The sequence below is a fragment of the Labrus mixtus genome, chromosome 16, assembly GCF_963584025.1.
Source record: "Labrus mixtus chromosome 16, fLabMix1.1, whole genome shotgun sequence".
NCBI classification, from domain to species: Eukaryota; Metazoa; Chordata; class Actinopteri; order Labriformes; family Labridae; genus Labrus; species Labrus mixtus.
The window spans coordinates 26,291,740-26,304,357 of record NC_083627.1 but is presented as its reverse complement, the minus strand read 5'-3'; the positions used below and the strand labels follow the sequence as shown (position 1 = coordinate 26,304,357).

Sequence of the window (12,618 nt, the reverse complement as noted above, 5' to 3'; positions counted from 1 at the left end):
AATATCTAGTAATTTACGCAACCATTGACCATTGAAGAGGAGTGGACCAACAAACCAAAGCCACAATCAACAACCTGATCAACTCTATGCGCCAGAGATGTGTTGTACTGCGTGAGGCAAATGGTGCCAATGGCAGATACTGACACAATGAGTGATTAAGCCTGAATATGTGTTTCTACCATCTTAATAAATTCCTTACATGTTTTTGAAATGTCAACAGTCTCTTGAATGAATTTAGAAAAATGAGGTTACACATTCTTCTCTGAATTCAATTAATTGTTTTCCAATGAATATGTTGAGAATTCCTTTTAAATGAAGGTTTCACAACTCTGAAAATACTCACACTCCCAGTTTTCATGTTATATCTTTGACTACACAGCATCAACATGTACAATGTACAAAAGGCAGATAGATAGATTCTGACTATCTAATGTTCAGAACTAGTTTATGTTAACTATCTGGTTTATGTTGAAATTTAAACTGTGATCACAGACACATTATGACATTTCAGCATGACAGCAACATATTTAAGAGTGAAGATATCAAACCATGAGCATTCTGATTTCACTCTGTTCAAGAAGAGTCGTAATTCAGTGTACATTTGTCACAGAGATATGGGTCTTAATGTAAATATTTCTGCAGCAGCTGTATGTCTACTTTGATGTATTGATTCAGTGGGATGGTGGGTAATGGGATCAGAGAGGGAGGAGAGGGGAGAAGGTACCCCACCGAGATGGTGAGCTGGAGGTGTTTTATCATGTTGCCTCTTACTCCCTTTCAGCGCTCACAAACACACACGTATTATGATTCATTGCTCTGACTCCTCTCCTTGGAGCAACAATTTTAGAAAATACCTTTTTTTTCCACAGCAGACATTTTGACTTGTCATAGCAGGAAAAGCATGCATGTAACTAATACTATTCATGATCGCTCTGTTCCTTTTAGGTGCCCTTGCATGGTTTGATGGAAACGGAACACCTGTGTTAAGTGAGTCAAAATGTTAACTGTAATGGATTTACGATTTAAAATCCAAAGATTCACTGTTGTGAATCTTCTCTCGCTGTCCAGATTAGTCTGATGTCCTTAGGCCATGCCCTGCAGCCATCCATCCCTCTACCCCCACCCGAGAGTTTGGCATTAGGGCCCTTGTTCAGACATCAGAGAGGGTGTGTGCTCAGATGGGCATGCCAGACTCAGTTGGCAGACACAACATATAACAGCTAACAGATGAAGGCCCTGTTTGTTTGCCCTATATTTGTCTGCAAATGTGCATCTGTGCCATAGTTTCTATCCATATTCATGTGCCCTATATTGCTTTGAATACATATTGGTATCTCCCTTAACAATTGATGGAATGCATTCATTTGTATACGCAGAAACTTCTGCACCAAATAACTTTATTTGGCTTTAATTAGGGCCCGAGCACTGACCTCGGAGCGAGGACCCTATTGTATCTGTAGGAGTTTTCCATGGTTTTCGCAAATTTGGGGGCTTTAACGTGCATGAAAACTCACACATTTTTGCACCCAGATCAAGAGAGCAGGAAATTTACATATTATAGTGTTTCTGTACAAGTGAGTTTCTACATAAGTGGGCATGGCCGCGGCATATTGTCAAAGTTTGATGTCTCGGTGCACCCCCGTGAAAATTTTCCAAAAGGCCTCCCCATAGAGGCTTTTTGCATTAACTGTTTTCTGCATAGTAACCATGTCAGGACCTACATTAAATACTCCGGAACCCATTGTCAAAACCAAACAGGAAGTCCGCCATCATTTTTTCAATTTCTAAATAATGGTCCAATTTCACATTTTACAGGCTTCCTATTTGAACGTACTTCCCTGAGGCCCTGTTTATCCGATCATTGCCAAGTCAGTGTCGGTGTGTTCTAGACATGTTGAAGATCTAAAGTTATGCGAAACCAAGTTTCTACATAAAAGGGCGTGGCTGCAGCATATTGTCAAAGTTTGATAATTGTCATTTTTGTCAAAATCCTACTAATCATTTGTTCTTCGGAAACACTTTACAATAAGGTACACAAATTTTCCATAGTTAGTGGGAATCAAATGGGAAACTAACCACTAAGTGAGCACTAAGTAATGGGTAGATAGTGAGTACTTCCTCATCACATGTTCTAGAGTAGCTAATGATTAGTTAGTGGTATACGGATGGGAAACTAACCACTAAGTAACCTTTAGGTAACCATTATGTAACCACTAGGTAACCACTAAGTAACCAATAGGTAACTACTAAGTAACCACTCGGTAACCACTAAGTAACCAATAGGTAACTACTAAGTAACCACTCGGTAACCACTAAGTAACCACTAAGTAACCATTAGGTAACCACTAAGTAACCATTAGGTAACCACTCAGTAAGAACTAAGTAACCACTAGGTAACCACTAAGTAACCACTAAGTAAACACTAGGGAACCACTAAGTAACCACTAAGTAACCACTAGGGAACCACTAAGTAACCACTAAGTAACCACTAAGTAACCACTAGGGAACCACTAAGTAACCACGAGGTAACCACTAGGTAACCACTACGTAACCATTAGGTAACCAGTAAGTAACCACTAGGTAACCACTAAGTAACCTTTAGGTAACCACTAAGTGACCCCCTCAGTAACCACTAAGTAACCAATAGGTAACCACTAGGTAACCACTAAGTAACCATTAGGTAACCCCTCAGTAACAACTAAGTAACCACTAAGTAACCTTTAGGTAACTACTAAGTAACCACTAGGTACCCACTAAGTAACCTTTAGGTAACCACTAAGTAACCACTAAGTAACCACTAGGTAACCACTAAGAAACCATTAGGTAACCACTAAGTAACCACTAGGTAACCACTAAGTAACCACTAAGTAACCACTAGGTAACCACTAAGAAACCATTAGGTAACCACTAAGTAACCACTAGGTAACCACTAAGTAACCACTAAGAAACCATTAGGTAACCACTAAGTAACCTTTAGGTAACCACTAAGTAACCTTTAGGTAACCACTAGGTAACCCCTAAGTAACCACTAAGTTACCACTAGATAACCACTAAGTAACCACTAGGTAACCACTAAGTAACCTTTAGATAACCACTAAGTAACTACTACGTAACCCCTCAGTAACCACTAAGTTACCACTAGGTAACCACTAAGTAACCACTAAGTTACCACTAAGTAACCTTTAGGTAACCACTAATTGACCACTAAGTAACCCCCTCAGTAACCACTAGGGAACCAATAGGTAACCACTAAGTAACCAATAGGTAACCACTAAGTAACCACTAAGTAACCACTAGGGAACCACTAAGTAACCACTAAGTAAACGCTAATCAACCACTAAGTATTTGGCCGACTGCTGCACGACATACACTGAGGGCCTTTCATCACCGCTTGCGGTTTAAATTTTTATCATGTTTTCTCCACTAAAACCACCTTCAGGGTCCCTTTGTCTATTTTTTCCATTGTAAAGGGGGCAAGAGGGGATTGCATTGGGTTTTCTCCACTAGAAAGCCTTTTTTTTCTTTTTTTTTTAAGATTTATTTTTGGGCTTTTTGTGGCTTTAATGGATAGATAGGACAGTGGATATAGTCAGAAATCAGGGAGAGAGAGTGGGGAACGACATGCGGGAAAGGAGCCACAGGTGGGATGTGATCCCGGGCTGCCCGCTTGAGACAACAGTCTCCATACATGGGGCGCGCGCATTAACCATTGCGCCACCAGCATCCCTAGAAAGCCTTCTTGAACTTTATAGAGCCCTGTATCATGTTTTATCTATCACAGGGGGACCTAAGAGAGCATGTTAGCAGTGTTTTTTGTTAAAGTATCTCTTCATGAATGGCCAAAGGTCATCAAAGTGGAGGAAGCATAGTTACAGCAGTTAGCATCCCCACGGATATAAAACCACGACTGCAGCCACTATTTCTAACACCAGACTTACACTATTACAACTGCTTAGGCTGTAAGAATAAGTCATTACAACTATTTCATATAATCAAATGGCGGTAGCAGCCTCTCAAAATCAATGACTCTGAACAAGCTCAACTTTATTTCCCTCATGTCTCTAAATGTCTGCTGTCATAATCGCCTCCTCCCATGGTACCCCAGAGGGAACTTTAAATCATTCTGAACATCACTCACTCCTGTACAAACATTCCTTCCAATGAACTGCTCGCTGAGCTGAAACAACAGGGAGGCGGGACAGGATCAATACAACCAGGTTTTGCTCTTGAGGAACAATCAGCATTCTTGTCTGGACAAGGTATAATGTCCTGTTGTTTTTGGTGTTGATCTAAAAAGCCTGGCAGCTGCGATGCGAGGAAAGAAGCTAACAGCAGGATAGCTTGGTGTTAGAGGGGGTGTGTTGGCGGTAGTTCAGAGGTGAAAGGAATAACAACCTACAAGCCCATGCAAGACAAGCTTACAGATGCTGTGCAGACAAACACATACACAGCAACAAGCACACAGGCATAGGACATGATGGCCGACCTCAACAGCTATTCAGGTCTATCTTAAGACGCCTATTTCACAAGTGTTTGTTATTTTAGTTTTGTTTTTCAAATGAGATGGGAAAGGTTGAACCTATTGTTGCTTGTTGGATTGAATATGTAAGAGAGAGCAAGAGAGATGGAGGGGAGGAAAGAGTAGCTGATGGACAGAGAATAGATAAGAGGAAAAAGTGAACAGCTTTCCTACGTAACAATAAACATCCTCCATTGTCCCGGGCAGCCTGGGAATCCCCAGCAGCAAATCAGAGGAGAAATAATTATGCTGCACTTGTGGGCATGCGTCCACACACCAACTATGTAAGCACACACCTACGCATGATGGACAAAATGTCAAATGCACTGAGTTTTATGTGGGCAATGCATCAGTATGTAGAAACAATAAATGATTCTACTTGGGTACACTACAGAATCATCTCACCAGCAAGTACCACACATATACTGCACAAAAAATAATACAAATGAATACAGCTGGGAAGTTAAGGGACACTTTATAGTTTTGGGTGTAAATGACAGAATGGCATTGTGGACCTACACTGCATGTGGACACAGTGCTATATTTTATTGGCCGTGGCTTCACAAAATTTGATAAATAAAATCGCAATCTCGTAACCGATCAGTCAACTTTTCAAGGCTTCAGATGAAGCCAACAGTGAGACATCCGGCCATGACTTCCTTCGAGTGCGTTGACTTTGTTTACAGTCAGACTACAAACTTGATTGGAGTGATGACTTCCGAAGTAGTAAATACCCATTTGGCTCACAGTTTTTTCTGTAGTAACTTTAGTTCTGCTATTATTTCAGCTTTTATATTTTTATACTTTACATTTGGCAATATATCAGCTATTACACCTTAATAACATGATATATGTGCTCTGTCTTTCTCTCAAATAGTTGCTGATCAAACCAATCCACATTCTACTGCTGGCTAAGCTTGACATTTAAGGAAAGAAACAAAACACTTTCCCCAAAAATTCAAATCACACCCTCCAGGCAGCAGAGAGGCAGGCTAGAGAGAGGATCCTGATGCAGTGTAAGTGAATAGTACCATGGTATGATTCTGTGAGACAAACAGACTGCAGTTGTCCATCATCAAATTGCATAATTTTCTAGGCAGGTCCATTCATTGCAGGTGTGACTGCATGTGTGTTTATTACGATCATATATAGTAGAGTGATAGCAGATGTCTATCAATCTTTCTTTTCTTTTTTTTTTTTTTTGGCATGCTTAACCGCTCATTTAGAATGAATTTATGTGTCAACTGGTAGATTCACAATGGAGAGGATGTACTTTTTTGGGTTTTACAATGTGGAAATGTGATTGATTCACGCACACATTTGTGCCACTACTATTGAGTTCAATTCAAATCAGCATGCAAATCCCAGAGTTCAGCCTGTAATGCCAGTCATTTGCTCATAAAAACTAGCGTGACAAATGGTGGCTCCACAGCCTCATGACAAGCTCTGGAACGGCTTTCTCCCGTGGCCTTACATGCCCTGTACAAATGACATTCTGGGTAGGAATTCAAGCAGCACTACATAAATATTTGTTATTTGCAACAGCTGTTAGTTGGGGAAAAATCATGAAAAAAGCACAAATAATGACAAAAAATTAAATTGAAAGGGGAAAAAAAGGAAGATGCTGTGGGAGTTACTTTCGCTAAATGTCTCATTGGTCTCATTGTAATGAAATACTCTCACTCGGACAGAGGCAGCGGAGGACAGAGTCCTAATCCTTGCTCTCTGTCAGGTCTGTCATCCTATGGTCTGATAATGGCTCCTCTGTTTCCTAGGTGAGCCCTGTTTGTCTGGCAATCTCAATAATGTTGATTGCTTTGGGTGTGTGGGTGTGTGCGTGTGTGTGTGTGTTTGAGTGTGTGTGTGTGTGGCTGGGACAGACAACTTAACACAACTAATACATTGCTTTTACTCATTTTCATCACTCACTATAAAAAAAAAAACTAAAAACACACTGATTAATGAAACATAAGTGCCTATCAATAAACAACATTGAGTGTGCATGTAGGTGTGTCAGTGCATGTGTGTTTCAATGGTGCCTATAAATAGAAGTGTCGTGCTGGCTTTAGCTTACAGGTTACAGTCCCAGGGGACATTAAACTCTATGCATGTGTGTGTGTGGTGTGCATTCTACTGACTGAGTCCTTAACAAGCGTTACATAACATTAACCTTGTGAGCATTCTCCCTGGGAAAAAGCACTGTGGATCAGAGCAAGAGAGAGAGAGAGAGATAGAGAGAGAGTATGAGAGAATGACATGGAGAGAGAGCTGTAGAGCTGACGGGTCTACAGCTACTCTGTCAATAGTATCCTCATTATGGAGCTGTAAGCACGTATGTGTGAACACACATGCACACTGTGTAGACATACATATTAAGGATACCCTGAAGTGAAATCAATCCACTTAAAATAAGTCTTTGATAATTTTTTCATCATCAACTTTTTGTATCAATTATCTTTTTACTGGCAAAGGTTTATAAGCGTTTGATAATGCTGCAGTGCTTCCTCCCCTACAGGCAGCCTCTGGATTACATCAGTACAATTTGGAAATCAATTTGCAGAGACATGAACAATCTTCAGACAGAGCACATTCATGCTTTTTAATTATTAGATTAAACATGTGTATGGTATTGAGTCACACATGAGTTACACATCCAGGGGTATTATTATAGGGAAGATAAGTAAGATTTTCACAGGATTTCTGACTGCCCCTGCCCACTGTTGCGAGGGTTTTGTAATTGCTCAAGGGTCAACGTTACTTTGACGATGTGGAAAAGACTTTGTTTGTTAGTGCAGCACTTACAAAGTCAAGGGGGGAATTAGCTAGTTAAAAAAAAATACTTGGAAAAACTGTGATCAGATAATTCAAAAGCCTATAATTTTAAGTTAAGCTTTATATTTATATATACAGATCTTTTTGACAAGTTACCGCCAGGCGACAGATTTACATCAGGTTTTGTGTTAATGAGAGTGTTTATTGGTTACAGCATAGTGAAAGTGAGCCACACACATGGTAACAAGACAATTTGCATAGATCAAAAGGCAGATTAATTGGGTTAACCCACAAGATGCCCTACAAGAAGATGCTAATACTGTAAGCCACTATGGTGTTTCAGGCAGCAGTTTCCTACTTTTATGGACTCAGAGTCAGGAGCTTGAAATAACTTGTATTGCAACCATTGTTATTTACAAAGCTGTAGAGGTGTCCTCAAGCCTTTTTCCCTGACATTAAAGAGTGTAAAGTTAGCATGGCTCTGGAGACACGAAAGTATAATAAATAGCACAAATAAACTGGAATTATACGCAAACAGAAAGGAGTCATCTGCATAAGAGTGCAACATTGGACTCATGTGTCCTTTTTTATATTGTTTAGAATGGCCAAACAAAGTGCATGACTTTAAATCTTATCAAGCATTTGTCTCGCTACACGCAAGCATAGTTTCCAGATGCACCAAAAGCCGATGTCTTTGAACTTGACAGAGGATTGAACAAATCATGAGGTATGGAAGTGATGCTTGCATATTTGTAACTCAGGATTAGAGGCCAATCTTGTGGCAAGTTGATTGAATCGGGCCGCCCGTTTTCCTCACGTCCTAAGCCCCTTGGCGCTTTCAGGAGGGGAGAGATAAAGGGATTTGGGCTCTGTGAGATTTGCAGTGAGACTTCTTATACATTTCCCTCTTTCTCCCAACACTTCCCCATCTCCCCCCCTATCCCCAGCTGCTGAGCAGATTGTTTTTAACCAGCACCTTGAGGCAAGAGCTAACAGTTTATTTCCCAAAGTCTTCTGGTATGGCTTAACAACGTGATATTTCAGTGTTGCAGATACTGTATGATACCATGTTTGTACCTTGAGTCTGAGTTGGTCTCCAAATTCTGGAATGTTCGGTCATCCATCCAAAATAGGCTTTGTTCATTATCCGATATTAATTATGCTTATTTAGGAGATGGCCATTACACTACGCTCCACGTAGAATTGGGTAAACAAATCATCTAGCCAAAACTCCTATGTAATTGGTATAAAAAAAATCATGTACGCCTTACATCTGCTCAAATCTGATTCTCCAGTAATGAAGGGTCATGATAATAAATCTTCATGTAAGTAACCTTTTTAAAAACACACACAAATATTAAGCCGTAGGATTAAGCTCCGTTATTAATTCAAAAAATGTCAATCTTCACATTTATGCAGAATCATTGAAAATCCATCAATGGAGTTTGAAGTGGGTGGAAAAATATTATTCACCCAACTAGTGGAGAAAAGATTGGATTTGATTGATTGCCACCCACTCCAGCCATGTTGACATCCTCTGAATGATAATTGTAAAGAAATGACAGTCATTGTTCAAACCGGATACTGCTCTCAGTCTGTTCATCAGGATGTGACAAGATAATAAAAAATCCAATAAGTGAAAATACATGAGCAGCGTTAGAATGGTGACATGTTAACCTTTTCCTTCAGAAAAAAGTAAAAGTCTCTCCCACAAAGGTTTGACAGTCGCAGACTGGAATAAAACTGGAATACATTAAACTACATTGACTTGACTAACAAATGTATACTTTACACGGCAGACTTCAGGCCAGAGAGCCAGATGATTCAATATTTTGTGTCCTCTAGTTTGTAGACATAGTAGACATGATATAGATATTTAAGTTAAAATTATGGAACTATACAACCATCCTCCTTTCTTTATTTGAACTGCTTTACATCAAAACTGGTTACCATTTCCTGTGTATTTTCTCTGTGGCGTTTCATCTTCCAACCTCAGCTTTCTACCGCAACTTTTCCAACAGTTACAAATCAAGACGTATATTTTTAAATGATTAACAAAGAGTACTGACCTCTGAGAACCTCTGAACATCCTGTGTGAGGGTCCCCACACGGCTCCAGTTGTAGTAGTTGAGGAACTTCACTACTGCCGGGTTGACTGCATTGTCTGACGGTACTGTGCGGAAGAAGTTGGGGTACTTTTTCTTGTCTGCCAGTACTGGGGTTGTTGCTGCAAAGGACAGCTGGAATGACAAAGGGAAAAAAACCATAGTGAGCTTTTGTCCTGACTGTTGGGGTTAAAAAAATGAAGTCATTTACTGTCCGGGAAAAAGCTGTGGCTTTAATTATTTCAAGGGTTAAACCCTGTCTGCTCAGTCGTGACAATTGTGGAAAAAATAAGTAATTTATAGTCTGAGGGTAAGAACGGATAAAGTCTTCAAATTACTTCAAATGTCAAAGAAAACAGTCCCTTCAAAGTGTTACTGCGAATAGATCTGTAAATATCAGCTGGATATTGACCCCTGTATGCATGACCTTTCACGTTGCCTTCATACTCTCCCCTTGTGTGTGTGTTGGAGTATGTATAGGTGACTGACTCAGGTGACTGAAAAGTAGTTTAGACATGTGATTCATCTATGGGCTTTTTAAACACTCTTTAAACACTGATTGAAATACAAGACATTTAAATCAGAACCCCCCCCCACACACACACACACACGCGCACACACACGCACACACGCACGTGCACACACACACACACACACACACACACACACACACACACACACACACACAAACTCCTCAGAACAGCCTCAAACACTAATTGCCTTTACAACAAGCCCGTATTATTCAGTTGGACCACAGCAACATCAGCATACTTTGAAGAACATCTCCTGTAAATCAATTCAGGTATAAAAAAAAAACTTTGAAAGGCAAACTTTGGAACTATTTTCCCACAGCATTAGCAAGCTAATGAGCTAAACAGGAGGCGGCGAGCATAAACCCAGACTGAATGCTTTATAGTTGGAAAAGTAGGAGTGAGTAACTTAACTGGTCCAGTGAAAGCAGCGGAGATTTATTGAGCAATTAATATAGTGAAAGCATGCTCATGAAACATAATGAGAATGTCTACATATGTATTCCTCTGGTGCTCTGTTATGTTGGGAGCTTAAACATTTAAAGCTCTCTCTCCTTCTCGAGTTAACACACACAGACATTAACACCACCCACAGTCATAACTGTCCTCATTTCAACCCGCCCCACCTGTCCATGCTAATCAAGTTTCTCTCTCTCTTTTCCACTTTACGGCACATTTCAACAATAGGTCACTAATTTTCTCCAGAGGCAGAATGGCTGTAATTAAGTTTTGAATTGAGATTAGACTTTGCAAGTCAGTACAATGTAACAACCAGCAATCGCTTAAAGAGACAGAGATTTGACATTTTATTGTTCAGTTTACACTTTTGTTCAGTATTGGTTGGTGTTTCTTGGTAGGACATAAATAGCTGATAGGATGCAACACATAGTAATGTTCGGAGAGATTTAAGAAACATGTACTGTATGTCATCAGAAACAACCTGCAATCACCTTTATGGTTCAAAAATAAGTAAGAAAATACAAAGACCTGAGCATATTTTGTGCAGACATATTTTCAAACCTGCACAAGACATTTGTGAACATGGCTTCACTTTGTACGCTATAATATAGCACAGGCACTAGATGAGATATTAAGGCACCATTGCCCTATTTTCAATGTCCCATCTGTGCTGATATAATGAGCGATATGAATCAGTGCAAGGTTAATTACATACTTTGTAGAGATTAAGCACAACTTGTAATTCATGATAGCGATCAACACAAGGATATTATCATTCTGACTGAGACCAAGAGGTACACCACTAGATTTCCTAAAAGTGTGCTGAAGCCTCGAGGTCAGGACTCTTCTTACTTAAGGGATGTCTGTGATCTTCTCATTAAGCCTCTATCCACTTCTACACATCTTAAATAACTATTAATTGGTACTGCTGGTGTTACTGTGCACTCATGGAACCTGACTCCTGGAAATGAACTGCAGAGTGGTTGAGAAAAAATTATAAGGACTTAGAAAGACAGAATGTGACAACTTAAAAGAGACTACATGGACATTTTTATTTCGTCTCCATCTCGGCTCTTTGGACAAAGCACTACGTCTCATCGCTCTGCTGATCCTGCCTTGTACATGTGTGGTAAGTATCTAACCCGAAAGAACCCCCTTCTGCTCCCTATTAAGAGTCAAATCACACTTTGAATCTTTTCCACTGAAAAAGTCTGTTTCAGAACCAGTTACAAACTCTTCACAGACGTTTTAACTAGAGCAATGTAGAGAGCATCTAAAGTAAAAAGTCAAATGTCATTTGAGGATGAGAGGAAACTAGACAATCCCATAAATGTACAATATGGTACAGGATAAAACAAAAGCCACAATAGCACAGTTTAGCTTAAATTGTTGGAATATTAGATTCCTTACATGGATATAAGTGACATGAAAGATTCTCTAAGAATTTGCATGCATGATGTAAGACTGCTGTCATCCACATTCACTTTTTACTTTGGGAGAAAAGTATTAATTTATCAGGAGGATCCTAGAGCTACAAGTTGCCCCCGCCCAACAAGTGGGAAACCCGTCTGATGACCTCACTAAACCACCACTTTCTGCAGGGACCCATAGGGGTTTGTGTTCCCTCATCAACGAGACAGGCTTCTTAAAACAACACATGGATTACAGCCATCAATTAAGCAGGAAGAAAAGGCCTTTATCTCGCTACCACTGCTAAATCCAAAATCACCCACCAGTCTTTAGAGGGCTTCAAGGGGTCTTTCCAGCGTTGCCTTAATCTCCTTTTAGCTAAGGCTGTTTGCTACAACCTCTCTGGGAGATGCCTCTGTGTAAGTCTGGGAAGAGCGAGTGATCTTTTCAAACCAAATTGATTGAACCTGTCCTCTGATGGCTGAGCGAGAAGAGACGTCATGGTCCAAGGGAACTCAACAACCAGAGCACTCATGACATAGAGAAATAGGTTATCAATCAATTGTGGTGAATAATGAAATAAAGTAATCGTTAAAAAAATCACGTCACTTTTTCTCCAACTCTAGTTGATCAATATTGAATTAAGCAGATGTGTGATGTAAATGTGAGGTACTAATGTCCCTATTTTTAATGATTTTGACATTTACTTTGAATGTAAAGAGTACATAAAACAGCATGAAGACAGAGCTTATTCATAAAAATAAATTAAGTTGAAATGTCCTTATAGACCTTGTTAATAACGTTCAGGCCCCTCTTTCTCAAA

The 12,618-nt window shown here is 39.8% G+C and overlaps 1 protein-coding gene across 1 annotated transcript in view; it reads right to left on the bottom strand.

Moving 5' to 3' along the window:
- gabbr2 (gamma-aminobutyric acid (GABA) B receptor, 2) overlaps window positions 1–12,618 on the bottom strand; it is a 173,944-nt gene that overhangs the window by 81,517 nt on the left and 79,809 nt on the right. The window contains exon 3 of the mRNA XM_061059533.1: window positions 9,361–9,531. Within this exon, the coding sequence (XP_060915516.1) occupies window positions 9,361–9,531 (171 nt within the window). The remainder of the gene's footprint in view (window positions 1–9,360; window positions 9,532–12,618) is intronic.